The sequence below is a fragment of the Micropterus salmoides genome, unplaced genomic scaffold, assembly GCF_014851395.1.
Source record: "Micropterus salmoides isolate LMB-PRFRI ecotype aquatic unplaced genomic scaffold, ASM1485139v1 Ms_hic_scaffold_3, whole genome shotgun sequence".
NCBI classification, from domain to species: Eukaryota; Metazoa; Chordata; class Actinopteri; order Centrarchiformes; family Centrarchidae; genus Micropterus; species Micropterus salmoides.
Genome location: NW_024042261.1, coordinates 32,578,430 through 32,600,307, shown reverse-complemented (window position 1 = coordinate 32,600,307; position 21,878 = coordinate 32,578,430). Strand labels below are relative to the sequence as shown.

Here is a 21,878-nt window from a genome sequence, read left to right as displayed (position 1 = left end):
AATTAGTAACCAGTTTAGCAATGTAGTGGTTAGCGTTAAAAAATTACCAGAGTTATCAAGGGAGGGTACAGCACAGTTCTGCCAGACCTGATAAGCATTATGGAGAGACCTGTCAGCAGGGTGTCATTCAAAGTGGATTAAGACAGAATTTCAACTACAACCTTGAGGGCTCTTTTGGGCTTATGGTCAGCATGACTGCGCCTAAGCTAATATTTTTTTTATAATATAACAAAAAAGACCAGTGGGTCTGTGGAATTGTCAACTTCAGTACATAATTTTAAATGACAATTGACCTTCAATGAATCAGTGATGACAGGACACTGCAGCAAACCTCAGGCGCACATGTCACAATCAGCCCACTGACCAAGTTGACTGATATGTTGGTCTACAGTACATTCCAGGTACAAAAGACTGGCTTAGAAAACAACTGCTGTCTTAAGAGTAGGTCAGTAGCAAGCCTCAATAACTGGATTCTACTTTGCATTTTATCTGCCATGTGCAATCAGCTGATACCTTATCAGCTCCCAGTTGCATGTAGAACAGTGTTGGTCCCCCACAGTGTTTGAAACTATGAGGTGTTATTCTCTGACCTTGAGCTTTGGCCATGTACTCATCTATATTCACTGACAACATCTAGTTTGTAGAAGATAATTGGATTTTGCTGCATGCTGGCACGGCAATGGAGGAAGCATGGTTGGAGAAGATGGGGACATCTTTAGCAGGGGGTCAATGAACATTGTAGTGAGATCACCCACCTCCAAGTCCTATTGCTAGCTCACACATGAACAGGAGGCAACCACCCATTTTATACAGACACATGCTGTGCTTTCCTGAATAAATATCCTTTTGAATATGCAAATGTGTTTGGAGTACTGAGACCAAAGGGACAGAGCTTTGACATTTCTTTAGTTTTACTCTAGCAATCATGTGTATGGGATGTATAAGTTAATGTATATATGCATACTAAAATTTTGCACAAAGACATTTGAGATATTAGGACTGAAAAAAAATTCTTATTTAACAGAACTTCTGAGTGATTTTGTTAATGTGGTCATTCGTGAAAACAGTGACTAGCATCACCTTTCATCCTCAGTTTGACTACACGTTCCCCAGCTGAAGTCATGACTGTCTGATAGAAAATCAATCAATACCTCTTTGCCTGAGACATGGTATCTAGGACAGTACAAAGGGATATCTGTCACTGCCACCTGCCAAGGAAAATGAGGTCTTTGTCTCTTAAGCCACCGACACAAAATTTTCATTGAGTTGCCGATTTTTAGGCTCAGCTAGCTACATATGAGAAACCCTTAGGAAACCTATAATATTCATATTCTATTGACACTGTCAGAAAGGTGTTGATTTAATACTGTGATCTATTTTGAACTAGTAGTATGCGGTGCAGTTTACTTATATTTTATGGTTGGATTGATGGCTTTTGTGGTTGTGTTGTTGTTGTTGTGTTGGATGATGTAGCAAGGTGTACCTAATAAACTGGCAATGCAATGTATGTTCTAAATCCCATTCTGAAAAGTTAGAATTCTTTGACATACGCCAATTCTACAACCAGCTAGGGCCAAGAAATACATTAAAAAGCATAAAGTGCAGCCTCTACTGAGCCAACAATCTCTTTGTAATCACACATACAGATGCAAACACACTAGTGACCATGGCACTGAATCCAGAGATTTAATAAGCTCAGCCCACTAAATCTGCAGCTTTATGAAGATGAAATTTCCGCAGTCAGTCGTATCTTAACATATATCTTGTAGCTGCTTACAAGTACATGTCTGAAATGGGCTCAAAAGGTCTCTTCGACGTCAAGTACAGTATGTGGACTGTTTATAAATTTAAGCAAATACTATATTGCTTACCTATGCCTGAAGTCTTTATTTCTGTCAGTTTGCCAAAAGCAGCAGAAAATAAGATGAAAAGAAAGGAGAGGAAATGTTAGTTGTTAGTGGATATAATTAAAAAGCAGTTGTTAGTGGACAGAATGAAATAAATCACAAAACATTAGATTCCTTATGTACTCAAACCTGTTTTTGCTGACATTAACAAAGAAATGAATCTTTCCTAGAACATTTTCTGTTACATCCAGCCTATATCAGGGCCAAACTCCAGCTGATACAGGTGGATGAGAGAGGCAGGACCATCAATCCTGGGTCTTTAGGGTATTTCTGTCTATCTCAATCGACCTCAGTGGTTTATGACCTGTGTGCAAGCCCATCTGAGCTCATGGTCCTGAGTGAACATTAGTGGACTACTCCTCCGTTACCTGAGCTCCAGGACGCTGGTGACATTCCCTGTGGTGAAAATCCTCCGCACATAGTTGAAGTCACCCACATACAGACTTCCATCTGAGCCACAGGCGAGAGCCACAGGGGCCAGCAGCTTGTTTCCATCAGCAAGGCCATTACAGCTAGGGCAGGAGATGCTGCGCCTGCGCCCGTTCCCCATTACACTGCCGATTACAGGAGGCTGCTGGGAGATGAAGACGTTCTCCCCATTGCCCATATGAAGAATACCTGATGAGGACACAGGAAAGAAACAAGTAACACCTGCAACATGTTTACGTTGAGCAGAGTTTGAAGACTGGACTCTTTTTTTCCTGAAATTGGATGAATTAAAAAATGCAGGTGCAGACTAGGGGAGTAAGTAAAAACAGGTCTTGCCAACTGTTTCTGAATAATTTTTGCAATTTTGGTAACAAGAGGTGGGCTTGAACAGTTTGCAGTTAAATTAGCTTCTCAAATCTTCTTTGAAAGCAGCAGAGTGTTTTTTAATAAGCAACGAAATGCATCTAGGCCAGCTTCTCCCAAGAAAAAACTTCTTAGAGAGGCATTATTATACAGCAGCCCAATAATGAACCTACATCATCCAAAATATGTTGCCAATAGCAGATGATGTCTCATTTCAAAATGAATTTACATTTTAGAAAGCACTTAAAATCTTGTCCATGTGTAATGATGTACACAAACCTATTTTACATAATTATATTATATTTATAAAATTATATTAATACAGTTAGTATACAACTAATAACTAAAATATGAAATGTGAAAACATTATTAGTAACAGATGACTGTACTTTCTACCACAGTGATTACAATGTTTGCACCCAATTAGTCATATTTAGGTATGTTTACATGTACAGTATATTAATCCCACTTCTGCAAATTGTTCATACAGTTCACATTATTGCATTTGCTAACCACTAATTACTCCTATTCACACAACAGAAATTCTTATATGATTATAGAGAGGAATGCTGCCACCTATACTTTCAGTAAGATGTATATAAACTTGGAATCTGTAAAGAATAGCATTCCTGCATAAAAATGTTTAATTCTATGTCAGAAAATCGAATTAATTAAAGAAGATACCAATGCTGCTTGATGTGTGTGTAATATGTTTCGTGCAACAATACGTCTGTGTGTGCACCTCTGCCATTTGAGGCCATGAAAATTGCTCTCTGTGCCCATGTTTGCAATGAGAGTGGTCTTAGCGGATGGAAACACAGGCACAATTTCACGCCAAAATGGGAACCAAAAAGCTCTTGGCACAAGTGGAATTTCTTGGAGCTGGAAAATTACCACACAGGCACAATCACCAAAAAAAAAAAGAAGACTTTCCTCGATTAAAAATGGCATTGTCCTCGCGTTTCTACCTACACCGGCTCTACATATGAACAAAAACACAGCCGAATGACTACAGTTTGTATGCAGGCCTTCAGGCATGCACCCACACACACATGCATACTATGTTACCATTAGTGTTGCCAATCCACTTTTTGGTAATTTTTCAAATATGTAAATGTAAAGATGTTCCTGCTGCCCAATCAATGTAATCATATTTGAAATTCAGCATCTGCTTGTCTCCTGTATTTTTTCTGCTTCTGATGGTACTTTGTGACCTGAGTTCTTTGAGCAGCAAAACATTTGGTCTATCAGAAAAGATCAGCCAAGCATCCCCTTCCTGGGACGTGATTTAATCTTAGGGGCTGCTGCTGCTGGGAGTAGCAGACTGACAGCAATTAAATTAGGGATGATTCTAAAAATGCTGGGCATGAACAAGACATGGAGGTGCCAAAAAGGGTGGTGGGGGTCGGGGGGAGAAACTGGCAGTGGAGGTGGTGAGGGGGCAAGAAGCAGCTCTCTCCCTCCTCTGACAGCACATTCAGACTCTGCAGGTTTACTGTGACAGATCAAAGTGCCACCTCCCTGAGCACTTTTCATAGAAGTATGCCTCATCTCCTCTGATGAGCCTTTCCAGACACAAACAGACTGTGAAGCCTAGCTAGTGACAGGTGCTGCACAAAGTTTCTCTCTTCATTCCTACTTGTGCCTTTCAAGAGTAATTTGTTGCCAATAAGAAAATTGACCCCTCTCACCTAAAAATGGACAATGGAAATACAAAAGTCATGTCTATCTGAGGCTGCATGACACTATTGAATTGATAGGTAAGGAAGATAATTCAATGTTTCACTAAAAGCTTCATCTAGGGCACTGGGTAGACATGGAAGTGCTTATATGCACATTTATAATGATATTAAAATGTAAGGAGCGGTAAACTAAAGACTTACTCCACAACTTTTTCCATATTAAATCCTTCTGAGATTTAATTTAATAAAACAAGTAAAAAAATATCTAGTTAAATGAGATGCTTCCATTGATATTTCCAATGTAAATTAAATCAATTAATTGTCTTTACAATCCTGATATTAATGTACTGTAGTGATTTGCATGATGCTGTCTTAATTGCTGGCAATTCTTACAAAACACCTAAAACTAAACAAAAATACAACTGCACTTGCACACAAGTATATTTACTTTACTTACTGTGTAGACTCAACATAAAGAATGTGTTAAAATTAAGATTTCTTGCAGTTTAAAAACATCTTTTGAGTAGGCGTTTTAGTGAATGAGTGGCTGAGAATAGGAATTAAAAAAAGGATTATTTGTTGACTCACCACTCTGGATATTTAAAGCATGGTGTTTGTCTATAGTCCATCCTCCCAGTTTGGAGGCAGTGGTTTCGTAGCCCTGTAGAACAGCAGTCCGTTTCTCCCATAAAATAAGGTCTGGACATGACTCATACTCAAATCCCACAGATACTAGGGAAGGAAGTAAAGAATTAACCACATGTGTTTTGGATACAAAAGCAAAATATGCATTACATGCAACATATACTTAATCACTAACCAAAAGCTTCAGACAAGCCATAGACCTTCTGGCTATAGACATCAGCCTTGTCCCACACAAAGTCATACAAGAGGTTTGGGGCTGCAGGAAACCACTTTCTGAACAGCCTGCCTTCAACTGCCACCATTAGGTGAACCTTCATCAAGTTGAAAGGGATTGTGGAGTGGGTGAGGGTCACCCGCAGTATTGACTTGTAACCTGGAGTTCTACTGCTTAAATAGCCAAGGTTCATGTCTGTCCCTGGTATAGGCACTTCCTCCTGTAAAGACTATGGACAAAAACAAAGCTTATCAATGACAGAAAGCAAACAGAAATCCTTAAGGTAGAAATTATTGTAAATATTAAACTGATTAAAAATCTAGTTTCTTCAGTGTATGTTTAAGGTAGGATTAATAACATGCCTCTGTAAATCACGCAGATTATGGATTTGTCATTCCTTTAGTCAATGACCACTAGAACCTTTGTCACATATATTTCACAGGCTTGCCTCCAGCCAAATATATGGACCCAGGGGAAGATTAGAAACATCGCTTAGAGGACAATTATATTCATGTGTAATAGGGAATCCAATCAAGAATTTCTTTATTATGTACTCCACAGAGTATCTTTCATAATTGATTTAATAATAGCAAGTCCTTCTTCATTAGGACAACAGTCTTCCCTACAATCTATATGACAATGGCATCAAAAGAGTGCCCTTGGGCTCAGAGCTTGCATAGTCTGATAATGACAGTATATAAAGTAATAAAAGTTAGGTTAGTAAGAGACAACATCATGGCCTTAGGAATTTTCCACGGAGGTCAGACCTGTAACCTCTTGATGATAAACAGCATGTCAACACTCAGACACTGAACACTGTCTGTATTGACACCACTAGTTTGGTTGACCACCACCTCCACAGTACAGAACAAACTATAAAGTAAAGTAAAGTAAAATTGAGAGGACATGTCACTTATTAAGTGCTTCTTTGTTTATTACTTACAAAGTGTAGCTATGCCTGGTTAATTGATCAGAATTCCCTTTTATGGAGGGAGTGTAAACTGGATGATGGCCCTATATGGTACTCTACAGCTCAAGGAATAGCAAAGACAAGACTACTATAAATAGACAGGACTGCATACTAAATTCCAATGCCATAAATCTTATGAAGCAAAGTGGGAGACAAAGTAATTACAGAAGGGCACACAAATGTCTGCTAGTCATACATTAGCCACACTTTCACCTGCACACACAGGCCCATGTAAGGATGTGCTCCAACAAGATACATGCACATGTAGAAAGACATCAAAATATATAGATGTCATGAAAGCAGATACTTTCCAGTGTTACCATGCTTAAGTTGGGAGACTACAACTCAGGAGAAATTTAAAATGTCCAGGCTGTTTTCTGTGTGTGAGGTAATCATCACTCTGCAGTGAGACAGTACAATGCGCACTGTAAATCGCCCAAGTTCTGCAGACCAATTACACTAGAGAGATACAATCACAGCACTGCCATGAGCCAGAGTTACTATTACACTTGTACTTGATGAAAAGTCTTTAGAGTCTCTCCCAGACATGTGGCATGATTCATTTGGAGGAGACACCCATGTAGATCACAACCTGCAGTGCAGTGAAGAGGGTGGGGTGCAGAGTAGTCACCTGGATTTCAGGTACAACGGTTCGCCTTTCAGAGCAAGAGCCAGCGAATGCAGTGAGCGGAGCAGGGGACACCACAGGGCTGGGCCTGGTGAAGCTGCTGAGGTCACAGCTAGGGATGTCATTTTCCTCATGCCGCATGACGATGGTATCCATGACGAAGAAGCGTCCCCATGGCAACCAGAGAGTGTGCTCCTGGGTGATGAATGGAGCACGCTCAAAGTGCAGGGCTACAGCTACGCCTCCATTGGTCACCAAGTCAAAACTGCAACACAGACGTTCACAACGAGAGGATGAATGTTGAATCACATATAGATTCCAATAAAGTGTTGGTATAACAGATCAAACAATAATAATGTTATGTAATGTTAATGTTATAATTTTTTAATAAATGAAGACTGTTAATAAAGCATAGTGTTTACTATTCTTCAGGCCCACATAGGCTGAAAAAACAATACGGTGATTAATTGTACTATTAGAAGCTCTTGCTCTTAATTAATACCATAATCTGTAGTTGTCATTTGAAGAATGGAAAATAGTAGATGCATGCTTTAAAGTGCAGGCATGTTTCATCCCCATGCATGTGTAACGCACTGTTCCTGTGCTCACGTTTATATGGGTGAGAGGGAGGGAGGGAGGGGGAGAGAGAGAGAGAGAGAGAGAGAGAGAGAGAGAGAGAGAGAGAGAGAGAGAGAGAGATTTGTGCTGCAGGATGGAGGCAGCCACCACTTGTCTATCGACCCCTTAGATGAAGGCTGTCTACTCCAACATCAGTCTAAAAGCCATGCAATGCAATCCCATCTTCTGCTGCATTTACGGGCCTCTGCCTCTGGTCTGGCCTGAGTGGGTCTCAGTAGACAGGCTGCACACTGGCGATTTCATCATCTCTAACTGCTGCATGGTGACAACAGCATGCCTGCACCTGCGCTGGACTTCTGCAGCTCTTGTCACTTCTCTTTAAGAGCCAATTAGCACATGGTCACCCACAGGCCCTTGGGACAGAGCCTCATCTTCATACGGGAAGCATCTTTTCCAAATTACAGGTAGGGAAGCAGGTCCAAATAGTAGCCTCCAAACCAGGTAACCTCCCTCTTGGTTTCAGCTACTATATAAAGAATCTGCTCAGTCTAACCTCCCTTGAGAGTATATATCTGATTAGCTGTAGCGATAAAGGTTTGTTCTGCCCTTGGTGTTTTGCCCTTGGCTGGGTGTGAGGAGTAAGTTTGTCCAGCAGTATGGTGGCTGCAGAGGTGATGGAGCTGTGATAGTGGTATCCGTGTGCTGCCGTGATGCATCAGTAGCCATACAGCTGCAGCCGGCCAGTCTGCATGACACCTGGCAGGCACAGGATATGCATGCTCAAAACACTTCTGGACAGGTACCCATGGGCAGTGTGGCCAATCAATGAAGAGATTCACTGTCTGTTATCAATCATGACAATAGCCTTAAGCCGTGTGACAAAACTTATTAAGCTACCTACAACAGCCTTGCTTGCTTGATCCCTTAGGGAATGCATCAAGCTTAAAGTGTTAACCCTGCCAATGATCTTGGCATGCCTAGTACAAATTATACGCAATCATTTCTCAGCCAATTTATACTTGTAGTGAACTGGACAGCATCTACTTGATGTTAAAGTGCCAAGGACATGGCAAAAAGTTTGAATGAATGAAAAAGTTAAGAATGAATAACAACTGGGTGCTTAAGTAGTAGGTGTGCCACTAGGTGCCGTGTCTATACAGGAAAAATAATAGGAATTTTAACACTGGATTTCCCACATATTTCATGGTTCCTATAGAGATCATCGCAAGCACTTAATAATGTAGTATGCTGGAATCCACATCAGCATTTTACTCATTTTTAAAAAGCATAAAAGGGAACAAGCATGTCTCAATACTCAGAAAATGGCTACACAGCTGTAAAGAAACTAAACTAACCTCTTTTGTTTAGGTCAGAAAACTTCAAGATAATGGAAAAGGTAATTTGAAAAACTACGCCCTTGGACAATAAAGAACACATCATAAAAATAAGTTGAGACAGCTTTCCCATTTCTAAGTGGCTGAACAGGTGCATTTCTGATTTCACGCTGCACTGAGCCAGTTTACAGTGATTGCAGAGGAGTTGCAGGAGACTAGGCATGTTTACAGGGGAACCTGGGAGATGGAGCAGTGTTTACACATATGCTGGAAGGTAGAAAAGAATATAGAGCTTTGCGAAGGAAAAATGGAGTGATGCATGAGAGAAATGGGACACACATTAATGGGAAAAGGATAGAGATGAGGGAAGCCAGTGCAGTGGAAAGGACATGAGACCTGGGCTCAAGGAAAGTACATGAAATAAGTGAAAGCATAGTACCTAGAAAGGAAAGGCTTTAGGGCAGTGGGAGATTGGAGTAGGAAGAGCGTGAAGGGATGAAGAGCAGATGAAATAAGTGAGGAAGGTGAAGATGATGAGGTGAAGATGAGAGATTTTTGTAAAACTAGGAAAAAGAGCAGACTGAGAAGAAGATGGAAGCAAGAATGATCAAGATCAATCCGTTGGCAAAGATGTGGGCCTTTGGAGTGTCGGTGACTGATAAAAGTGTAGGGAGGAAGTGGGGCTTGGAGAGCAAATGCCAATTCATGCTGTGCTGTGATAGAGGGGCTTGGTTTGTCACAAGGCTTTACTAACACTGACTACTATGACAGATATAGGGGGATTGGAGGTTGTGAGTGTGTACTGGATGTGTGAGCAATCTGATCCAAAGACCATATTCAGAAAAGAACCGAAGTTACAGAGACAATATTACCCAACGTTTTTCTCTCAAGTCCTTCTCTTTCAATAACAAGAAACGCAGCGTAACCAGCCTGAGGTTTTTGTCTGAATTTCTCTGAGAAACTTTGCGGGTGCCAAAGCAGCTGGCATAGAGTCACTCAAAGAAAGACAAACAGAGAATACTCATATTTTTATTTTATTCAAACTCTTCAACACAGAACAATTTATCTTTCTCCAAACGGGTTCTAGTGGCACTGTAATGAAACAAGAAGAAGCCAGAGATGGAAACCTTGTCCATAAATGCAGAAGATATGTGGAATTGTAACAAAAAAAGTATTATTAGGCTACAATAATACTTATGGGGAGGTGATGGTGCAGTGGATAAGACGCATGGCTTTGGTATGAGAGACCCAGGTTCAACTCCCACTGTGACACATCCACCAATGTGTGGCTAAGCAAGACACATAACCACTAGTTGCTCCAGAGGCGTGCAACCTCTGACATATATGGCAATTGTAAGTCGCTTTGGATCAAAAGCGTTGGCTAAATGAATTAATGTAATGTAATTTACAACAAGAGAGGAGACAAAAATTTGCAAAGCAAATTAATTGCAGGTCTGTGGCCTAAACTTGTCTCACTTCTTAATGTCTCACTTAATTCTCTAAATCTTCCATTGTCAAATAAATAATGTCCATCTGCACAATGTTTCATAGCCCCAGTGAGCTGCTTTGAATTGGCATATTTTATTCTTTCCCCTCCCCGCTGCTACTGAAGCATAACTTATGAGTGTACCAGAAGGGCTTTGTTTGATTTCTCTGGGAATTGAGCCGAGAACTCCAAAATTGGACCAAATGAAAGCATGAAGCAGATCAATGGCAGCACAGTTTGCAGTGGCAACTGTGTTTTTTTCATCCATCATTAGAATTCAGCCCAGCTAAACTACACTATTTGACAGTAATATAAATCTCATTGTCACATCTCTGTACAGCATATTTAGGTAGGGGTTAGGTAGGGGTGTGTGACAATATAAAGAAGAGGGCTCTTACCTTCCATCCTGCCTAGTGATTGTGTAACCATAGGACGGGTTGTTGATGAAACTGATGTTGACTCCAACAAGCGGTGTTCCATCCGAGGTCACTACTTGTCCGCGAATGACACAAGCATGGCTGCAAGGGAGTGAGAAAGACCAACACAGTTACAATAACAGAATACTTTTTGACCAAAACTTTACGTACAGGTACATACAGGAACACCAGTACAAATACAAAAACAATACTCCAGCAGTAAATCTGTTAATTAGTGGTGGAATTGGACTGCATTACATTGTTGTGTTTCTAATGTAGTGTGTGCACTTCATGTATGCAAATGGGGATTGATAGACACACATTTCAAATTTTGATAAAATTCTGTATAATATACAATCACCAGAAAGTCACAAATTACTATAGAGATGAATCAACTGCTCTCTGACTTTTGTGTCAACAAAACTGTGTCAAAGCAGGATATTGGATAACACTGGATTGTACAGGTGTAGCTACTGGTAACCCAATGTACACAATAACATCGCATTTTTCACTTCAAGCAACAGATATTTACCAAGAACAATAATGTGGAAAATATATACAGTGTATCGGAGTTATGAAAGGAAATACTGTACACAATAAAAGCAAATAGCCAGATACTGAACACCCTAACACCTCCTAGGACGTCTCTAAGGGTTTTTCTATCCAGAATGGAAGGATAATGAGATAAGGAAGCTTTACTTTGTTTTTGCTCTAATTAAAAAGAAGGATTTATCTTTTCCATTACAGAATACAAGAGAGAGAAATAATAGGACTGCAGATTGCACGACTTGCTTGGCTGGTTATCAAGACCTCGACAGATTTCCAGACTGACATCAGGTCTCCAGAAGCTGCATAAATTAGATCTGATCATCAGTCCCCACCAATCAATAGTGGGAAGTCATCCAAATTCACCCCCTAATCTTACTGAACTGATGAGTTGAGACCTTGCTGTATCACGTCTCCCTCGTCGAGTTCTGCCCTCATCATTAGCAAGCCCAACTCATGGTCAGCCATTGTTTCTGTAGTCGTTTGCAAAAAAAATCCCCTAACAAATGCCTTAGTGCCAATTTTTCATTAGACCATGGCTATTTTGAATACATTTGGGTCTTAAACACTGCCACGTACTGGAAACAATTAACACTAGTGTGTTAGTAGCTGCCCTCAACATGTCCTTACCAGAGGCAAGATCATTCACCCCACACTATCCTGGTCCCCAGGAACCTAGTTCTATGTTAATTAGGCCGGGTCCCCTTCAGAAGACCTTGGTTGTCCACCACTGCACTGTAAACAAGCAAGGAGACACTGTTCTGAATCCTTAGGCTCATTCCCAAAGATCTATCTGGATGCATTTACATAGAATTACTACTCAAGTTAACCCACCACTGGCCTGGCTGTCTACGATTGATCATTCATGCTGACAGTTTATTTTAGAGTCTTGTTTGAAGAAGCAATCATCCACATTTCCTTCAGATGGAGCTGTTAAAGTGTAACTATCTCCTTCCTGCTTCTGTGAACCACATGCAGAGATGATTCCTCGCTGTCAAGACAAATGATTTAAATATTGACATCAAATACAACAGAAAGAAAGAGCAGCAAAGGAAGCATGAAGCACTCGCTGCAGAAACCTCCCCTCCGTATGAGATTTTACTAGTCCAAGAGGATTCACAAAGTCAAAAGGGACTTCACAATATCTCCAACCTCAAGTTTATCATACATCTCCACAGAGGACAAAGCGAGGACATGTTGTGAAAAATAAACAGTTGAATCCCCTGGACTCAGCAAGAAATCATCTCTGGTTTATGTTCTTAATGCTCTTTAAAGATGGAGTATGACAGATAACAAGACTTAGTCTGGTTGAGTCTTTGGGTCGATTTTGCCATTGATGTCATGTAAACTATGTTAATGCATAAAGCGCTGCGACTCATTTTGCTGTTAGATATGTTTTTGGGAAATGTGGAGGCCCAGTAATACTTACAGATAATTGCAGCAGTGTTTCATGAGCAATTCTACTGTTATATCAATTTACCATCAACTGCCAGTTTCAGCTGAGGTGAGTGAGTAAATTTGGAAAACAAATGACTACTAATGAAAATGAAAAACCTTTGGTAAAAAAAAAAAAAATAATACCCCCCCCCCCCCCCCATACCAGTGTAATTGTGAGGAAACTCAATTGCTCAGACAAAACAAAAAACAGCATGGCAGACTTAAGTATAGTGAACTTTCAGTGAGCGAGGATAATAAATGGTACCATCACCACAGAAGCAACAAAAACATCATTACCCACGCAAATTACTTGATTACAGGGTAAACCTGCTGTAAGCATGTCACTGCAGCCCTCTCTTTGCCTGCCTGTATGTTACCAAGCACAGTGAAGAGTGCAAAATGATGAGACATTGATGTAAATTTTTAGCTCTCCAAATATATAATGCTGCTAAAAGGGATATAGCACACTGACAACAAAACAAACAAGAGTTTTTTTCTGACACTAATGGCCTAATGCTAATAAAATAGTTATGAATAAAGTAATAAAAGCGCAAGCCTGTAAATGAAGCGAATGGCTTCTCCCTTGCTATTATAAGCCAGCTATCAATCTTTGCCCAAATTGTTCCATGGACAAAGTCCCTGTTTACTATTCTAGTCAGCATCCACTGCTGGGCTTTGGCAGTCTCTGGTATTCTATGTCATGGTGGAGAGTCGAGACATTTTATGCAGTGGCAGATGCTTTATTCAGTGGCACCTTTGCAGCTTTTTGTGTTGGGAAACATCAGAAATAACAGTCCAACATGTCTACTAGCATGAGGAAGTGGTTAATGGATCAATAAAGAGAAGATCAGGTGACCAGGGAAGGCATATCAGGAAGATACCGAGACCGTGCCTGTAAGGCTCATCTGAAGCCTAGAGCCCCCTGTCATAGCCACTCATATCTGTCAGTGGGTAGGGAATGAATACCAAGCATGAATAATAGATTATCACTGATATTTTTAGGTGAGCCGAGGTCTCCAATCTTGCAGCTCATCTCTGAATTCTTGATTTTACTTATTTATGGCTGCATCTTCTTGTGAGAGAGACAAGAGTGTTACTCAACCCTCTTCGCCTCTTCCTCTGTCCAGTGAAGAACTGTAAAATGTTGAGTGGTTCTTGAAAGCCAGAAAAATGTCAATGAGGGAAAATGTCACAAAGTGTATTACAAGTGCTTTTCTCAAGTATCAGCTGACACTACCACATAAAGTTCAAGAGTTTGATGACATTTTTTTGTTTTTTTCTAACTGCAAACTGAGTGACTACCGATGTTTGATCATATGCAGATGCACGAAAAGTGTAGAGAAAAAAACATGTTTTACTGCAAACAATAAGGTACGATGGACAAACTGCACATTATTCGCACATCTCAAAAAGCACCCAATACTAAGATGTGTTGTGTTGCAAATTATACTAAAGGAAATGAGCAGGGACACTTTTGAAATCGATTTTCTCGTCAAGAACAAAGCAACAGCTCTGCTGGACTAAAAATAGGGATGTCTGAAAGCACAACCTTCTGCCATCATTTTGAAAAAAAGAAGTAGAAAAGCCTCAAATAACAACTCCATGCTGTGAAGTTTGTTTGATTTGTCTATTGTTTTTGACACCATTTTATACAATTTTATCACCAGAGACAAATTTTTTTAATATTCTCAACTTATTTTATTCTCAATTTATTTTGTTTTAACTCTTGTCTGTTTGTTTCACAGGAGTATAATAACCCAAGATGAGAGCGATCCACAAGCAAGTAGGATGCAAATAAGTTGACACAGCCTCACAAGTGATTAAAGATGAAAAGAGAAGGAGACAAAGGAAAAGAGAGGCAGGGGAATCATATAGGACTTAAACAGCCATCCTGCCTGATATGAAAGCATCTCAGATTCCATGACTGGGGTGTCGTGAGCTCTGCTTCTGGGAGTGGGCCTCAGATGGATTACAGTAAAAGTAATCACAATACATGAATATGAGATGCCTTTCATGCCAGGGAATGCGCCGTGCTTTTTGCCACATGCTATGTTTGCCCATCATCATCTGTCCATCATCCTTTTAGCTATGCACACCACAAGTCCCTGCGCATTTCTACCTCCATTGCCTATAGCTACCTCCCATTTCTCAACATTTTGGTCTGGGTTAAAAAAAGGCAAACATTCACAAGGATCTATCAGTGCAAAAACAATAGCACTGTAATTGCACTGGCCTACATTAATGATATTAAAAAAAGAAAAGCTCAATTTGTGCTTGCACCTTAAACATCATAACTTTAAAAAAAAGTGATGTTAGCTATAATGCAAATTCAGACTAGAGCTCTGTGTATACCATCAAAGTCAAGCATCCTGAGTAGCTGAATTAAAATGTAAAACATATTAAATTCAGCTACTAAACTAACTGAACTGACTCAACAGAATGAGTATGATCATAAAAACAAATGATGATGCAGAAAAAAAGAAATAAAATTTAATATTGATGTCAGAAAAATAAAAGCTTTCATCTTGTTACAGAATGTTGCACTAGGTGGTGTCTGGTGGTAGTAATGCACAAGTCACTCACTTTCCATCAAAGGGGTTAGCTCCAGGTATAATGTGGGTGCTGTCCCTGCCCACCAGGAAATGCACCCGGTCATAGAAAGTCTGCAGGTTGCTCTGTGCAGAGGACATCTGTGTCTCCTGGATGATGTCCAGGGGGTCCGGCGAGCCCACACACAGAGAGGTGGTGTGACAGGTTGCCTGCAGACAGCAGTCTGGATCCATGCAGTCGACCAGGCCATCTGACAAGGTCAAAGTCACACACACTCTTTCATTAAACAACAGCCTGGACACACACCTGGCAAAAGAAACTCAGCATATATGTTTGAGTCACTGGGGCATTATTTATTTTGACTGTTGTTTAACTACATTACTAGAGCCATGTTTTGTACAACTCTTCCTGGACAAAATTTGAACACCTCTAGCATTGCTTATGGTTCTCTATCTGTAATGATGAAATAACACAAGAAAGAAAGAGCTGCTGTGCCATGCACTTTACTTTGCTGAAGTGGGTCATTGGACTCCCTACCCTTTGCTTTCAGGGGCCTATCTGGCCAGATGGGTGATAAAAATAAACCCTGCTGTCAGGAGTCAGTCAAATCCCCAGCAGCACCCCGTCTTTGCCAGTGAGAGCCCTGTGGTCCCTGCGCAGTGATGGTGAGACAAACAGCCCCTGCATAAATAAGGGATGCTAGCACATAGCTCAAGCCCAGAATGAGGTTTGGAAGAAAGGAAGTCACGTCTTCCATTTGGCCTCAAGAGTGGTGCAGCCCCCTGGCTGGCTCTGTGTGTGTGTGCCTGGCTCTGCTCGGGGCTAGTTAGAGGGCAGAGCAGGGACTTCCTCCTGGGGCCAGAGCATGCTCAGGACCTCAGGCCAGTTACCCTGCTTTTTAATGAAAACCTGTTGCCCAGGTGAATGACTGGAACTGATCCCTTATCATCACCTACATTAGAGTACCATGGAGCATATATTGTCAAGAACAAAGGTGGTTAATTGTATAGTTACATCAGTGTCTGTTGATGCTTGGCCAGTGGCAGAAGGCCTTGTTGAGTGTTCTTTGTGATTTTACCTCCATCATTGTCCTTGACATCACTGCAGGCAGTTTCCATAGAGGTGTCACAGCCAGTGCCCCTCCAGCCCAGCTGGCACACGCAGTACCAGCCATTGTTACCCAGAGTGCACCTACCATTTCCATTGCACAAACCAGGACAGCCCTCTGTGTAACAAAAAAGGACAAAGACAGAGGTCAGCACAGAATATCAAATAAAGCAGTTTCATGGCTAACAGATAAATATTGTATATTGTTTGCGAACAAACACCAACAATAATGACAACAATGCAGACTTGTTGGTGACAATGGTTTGTTGCTAATATTTATCTGGTAGAAATAGACTCAAGACATTTTAGGATTTTAAATGGGTGAGGATGGCTGTAATGACCCTCAAGCGAAGTTGATTAATTTGATACACCTTTTGTGAAGCTTCTAACATCCCTTTGCAGTACAATCAGATAAGAGGGATCTTCTAAATCAATATTCACTCATTACTACAGTAGACTGGCCTACTGTATCTCTGCTACTACTGCTGGGTAACGAGTGCAGTGGTGTATATGCTGGCAATAGTGCACATAATTGGATCTGTTTTTTTAATTTTCGAATCATTATGATCACAAAATTATGGCCACCGTCGTCTGCAAAAAAGAATGAGCTGCAACAAAACTGCATTACTTATGGAAAGGGAGAGTGTGTATTCTTTCATTAAGAGAAGAAGAATGCTAAATAAAATAGCAGGAAGTAGATAAGGCTGAGCTCAATAGCATTTTGAAGGCAAAGACTTTGCTTGCACTAACTGTGTTCCCAGGCATGAGACCCCTGGGGAGCTAAAAACAGGATGAAGCAGAACAACAGGTGAAACATTCCACTGTCTCTGGATAGGTCTTCACAAGGGCATAGATCAGAGGATTATCATTTTGCTAGCGCTGTTTGGCATTTATCTAGTACCTTATGATTCGTATCCCCTCGCTGAAGCAGAGGGTAACATCTCAAGATATCAGTCTGTCACACGTTGTGTTGTTAGCAAGCTGCCTTGATAGAGAGAATGTTAAGCTGACCCATTTTATCAACTAAAGAGACTGGGGCAGCTGTCTCGATGCTCTTATATCACACAAAAGAGTGGGAGAATGAGAGAGCAAGAAAGGAAGAGAGATGGTGCGGCGAACAGGAGACATGTATTAAAGGGAGAAAGATCTGTTGAAGGAAGAAATAGTAATGAGAACTAAATAGAGATGCGTATTTAGGAAGATAAAAGATGGCACCAAGAATAGATATGCGTTGTAGATCACATGGTTAGCTGAGTGATGCATCTGTGGCCCTTTGGTTGTTGTAATACAGAGACATTAGTATCATGACATGAGTCATAATACAGCCATAGATCAATGAGCAAACCTTTATGCACATCTATTCCTTATAAAAGGTGATTTAAAAAATAAAAGCCTCAAAAGCAGAACTAAATTTCAAATTATTTTCATACAACTTGGAGAACATTTTATCAAATAATATCCCCAACGTTTCTGTGATTCCTTTCTGTTCTATTGATGATCTAATATAGAAAGCCTCTATAATATTTTACTGTTATACAAGGTTAATATTAAATTATATTAAGATTTTAGCCATGTTGACTTTCAAAAACAAATCATAAAACATGGCAAAAGCAACATGCAATTGTGCTTTCTCAATTGCAGCCATTCATTTATACTTTACACATGTACTACAGTGCAGAAACAAGGGCTCCCTACGAAAAAGGTAATTAAAAAGGAGCATGCTGACTACTGAATAATGGGAACAAATTGTGGAGCATTAAAAATTGTAAGAAAAATAAATAATTCCATCTCCGTTTTTTTCTTCTTTCCCTGAAGAAAGGGACTCACTGTTGAAGGCTAATGCTATTAGAAAGTGTCTTGCCTCCAAGAGACGTTTGGGAATTAGCCATCCTTTTATTGAGCAAATGGACAAAACAACACTGGTTAGACCAGTGGAGACAGATGATTAGTAAGCGCAGAATGTTTATTACAAGGATAAATAAAGATCCGCTCTCTGTTGGCACCAGTTCAACTTAATTGGCAGCCCTTTCAGAGACGAGCCCCTGCTGAGCCCTGCCCAAGCCTGCCTGAAACAGCTCCAAACGTGAGGCTGCAAGTGTTCGAAGGACTCCTCTGGCAGCCGCTCTCATGCCAGGTGGTCCATTACCAAGGACACAGTGAGAGCGAGTAAGGGTGCTGGAGGCAGAGAGGCAGGGTTGCTGCAGAGCCTCCACCCCCTGCTTGCCCTGCACCAACCAGACCATGAACTCTTTTAATTAGAGAGGATGCGGCCTCAGCACCTATCAGGCCCTGCTCACAGCTGCACACTCATCCATAATGCATGGCACAGGTTATGAAGCCCCTTTCCCAACATCCCCCTATTGAGAAAGCAAGGGCACACACAAACCAAATATTCGACATGTAAAGAAAGCAGTACAACTTGACTCACCAGGTGTGAAAGTGCTAAGTGGAGATTACTGTGTGACAATATGGCAAAAAGTTGATGGGAGGTGGGGATCTTTGGAATGACTTGTTTGTGGCAACAAGAGGTACGTAGTGTTTGCATATGTCAATGTAGGTGAATAGCATGGTGTGTGTGCATGATTTGTTAATGCTGGCTGGAGTTAGAATGGGAGGAGGGGAAAATAGAAGGAAGGAGGAATGCCATACCTTTCACTACCTTATCCAGATAGTGAGCTTTGGAGATAAAAGACAGGACATATAAGGGAGGTTTGAACAGTGCCACTTCCATGACAAGACAGCAAGGCAAGGTGTTAGTTTACAATACAAAAAGTAAATCAAAAAAGGAAAAGCGCAGTCATGAAGCAAAACCATGCATTACAAGCAACACAACAATACGATCCAACACAGAGGGATAGGGATGGAGACCGAAAAAAGAGGGTGGGTGGGTGGATGGGTGGAATACAGAGAAAGAGAATGAGAGAAATGAGAGAGAGAGAGAGAGAGAGAGAGAGAGAGAGAGAGAGAGAGAGAGAAACAAAGAAACTGTGAGAGAGAGGGAAAAAGTGATATGTTCAGAAAGAACATTTCAATCTGTCCCCATTTATCAACTGCCAGGATCGGCAGAATATCTCAGGGGACTATTTCAGAAGCAACGTCATTGATGCACATATTACCGCCCTTAAATCTCTCAAGCAATATCGTACAGGAGGTCAGGATGTTCAACAAAAAGCCCTTTTAATCTTGAAACACCTCTATATATGATGAGGTCACCAGAGGCTTCGGCAATGGCGGGGCCAAATTGGTCCTCCTGTGCTCCACAGCATGGGGCTTGAGGCCAACGCAGAGCTCTCAATAATGAAAATTGATTTAAATTGAGATCTTTGGCTTCTTAATGGACGACACTGAGGAATATTCTTGTCGAGTGAGTGGGGATCTCAATATGGCACTTATAAAAGGCCCATCAATAATGCAAGGCCAGTATATAAAACTTTCACAGATTGAGTCAAGGCTCTGTACTGAGGCAGCTCTGCTCCAAGATCTGCATGACAATACTGTGAGAAAAATGATCATCATCTACTTAAATATGGAATAAGGTATTCACCTATAAGATTAGCATTCCCAACTTTTGTCCCTTCTCCCTCCCTGTGACTCAAATGCATGGGAGCAGTAAACTTTTGTTCAATGAAATGCTGTGGCAGAAGCGGAAGAGATGGCCATTTGTGTTCCCACTTCCTCTTTGATGCTTGAGTGGTTGGATCATGATGATAATGAGTGAGCTACCATGCTTGGTGGCAACTGTCAACACAGCAGTGGTGAATCTTCCACTATTTTATTAGTAAAAATAGTAGTATGAGTAATGAGTAATAGTATTAATATAATGTGGTCAATGTGAAGCTTATTTTACTTTCTGTTGGGTTCTTTAACCTATGAGAATGTTGGGTTGGCCTACATGGACCAATGTACAATGTAGGACATAAATTGAAAAAATATGTCTAGCGGGGTATGTATTTACTATTTCTAGTAGCTTATTTCTTATTTCACCATTTTAATTCTACTTCATTTGCCACCTTATTTTTGTGTTTACTCACAAATTGAATCTGCTCCCTTTCCAATCCTTTCAGTTCTCTTTTATTCCATGTTAACACACCTAACGTAGGCTTACTCCTCTGCTACAAACACATCAGCGTGCCCCGCCTCTATCTGTCTCTCTCTCCCTGTATATGTCTGCTCCATTGTGTTTCTCCATTATTAGTAGGATAAGTTTTATAAAGTCACCGAAAAAACACAGAAATCGACTTCTGGACTTTTCCACCTGTTTAGAGCAGCAGGTGTGCAGCATGTTGAGGAGGCTTGTTGACGGCGAGGGTGACATGTACGAAACCAATGTGGTAGTTAAGATTGACATCAACACTAGTGTGTTCACTGTCGCTTTACCTGATCTGTGCATGGAAAATATCCGTGTCCGCGACTTGTAACGTAATAGATAACAACTCTGTTAAATGCAAAATGCTAAAACGGATCCAATATACTTGGGCAGTCCATCCAAGTAAAGTGTATGTGTGACACTGACTGAACTGTTTTTCTTTTTACAAACCAGGTCTTCAGCTGTGTCTCCCTCCATGTTGCTGGAGAATTTTCGGAGCTGGAGGAGGGCTGCGTGTAGACGCAGAGGAAGAGTAGGGGTGGGGTTGTGTGGTGAGGGAGAGAGAGGAGCAAATGCTGGCAGGACTTTATGGAAAAATGAATTTATTAACTCAACATCAAATTATATCGGTATAAAACGGTTGTCTAATTTTATATCTCTTTAGAAAATATATACCTTATAATACCGATATCCCTTGCATCATAGAGAATGCATCATATTTTATATGATTGCTACATAATTTCTTATGTAACATTAACTACTAATTACACATTCAAGTACATTTGGAGTAAAAAATATTTCCCTCTCAAATATAATGGAGAAGAAGTGTAAATAAAATAAGGTATTAGAAATACCAATATCTTAAAATTGTGCTTAAGTACACTACTTTTAACAATTAAAACATATGAATAAAATTAAGAAAAGAGAAGAGAAGAGAAGAAAATGATGCAGCACAGGAACAGAATGTTAAAGTTGCAATTGTCAAATCAAAGCAAGCATCACATAACATGTCCTCTGAATTGGTCTCCTCTGATGTTTAGAAGAGGTTTGACAGTCCTGACACCAAATATCATGATCAAACCTCAGAACATCCATCAGCATAACTCAAAAATATCTTCATGCCGTCCTTTGGCAGTAAGCATTTCAAACAGAGGTGGGAGGTTACAGACAGAGGTCAACTACTGCTTACTTATGATAACAGCTTGGTTGCATCTGTTGTTGGTAGTATTTACATATTACTGCTGGTCACTAGTCCCTTATGACATACAAATGCTCACAATGGGAATGCCACCTCTCTAGGAACTCCAAAAGAGCAAGCATATTGAAAGTTAATTTTCTATATACACTTTTCAAAGTTCTATCGGCTCCTTCAAACTCTTAACTATTCTCTCGGTAAAGGATTTTCATAAAAATAAAAAGAGCCAACATTATCAACCACTACTCTGCATACTCTCATAAAGGATTATGAAATCCACTAACGCACAGCGCTTAAAGACTT

The 21,878-nt window shown here is 40.5% G+C and overlaps 1 protein-coding gene across 4 annotated transcripts in view; it reads right to left on the bottom strand.

Annotated features, from left to right (window-relative positions):
- The window catches only part of tenm4 (teneurin transmembrane protein 4), a 157,522-nt gene that overhangs the window by 34,336 nt on the left and 101,308 nt on the right, over positions 1-21,878 (bottom strand). Inside the window, exons 7-15 of one of the 4 annotated variants that reach the window (XM_038694057.1) lie at positions 18,943-18,969; positions 16,265-16,411; positions 15,220-15,436; positions 10,636-10,755; positions 6,842-7,103; positions 5,202-5,469; positions 4,970-5,113; positions 2,276-2,525; positions 1,872-1,892 (exon numbers count right to left, since the gene is read on the bottom strand). In XM_038694057.1, coding sequence (XP_038549985.1) covers positions 1,872-1,892; positions 2,276-2,525; positions 4,970-5,113; positions 5,202-5,469; positions 6,842-7,103; positions 10,636-10,755; positions 15,220-15,436; positions 16,265-16,411; positions 18,943-18,969 — 1,456 coding nt within the window. The remainder of the gene's footprint in view (positions 1-1,871; positions 1,893-2,275; positions 2,526-4,969; positions 5,114-5,201; positions 5,470-6,841; positions 7,104-10,635; positions 10,756-15,219; positions 15,437-16,264; positions 16,412-18,942; positions 18,970-21,878) is intronic. The other 3 variants (XM_038694055.1, XM_038694056.1, XM_038694058.1) reach the window with 3 other exon arrangements.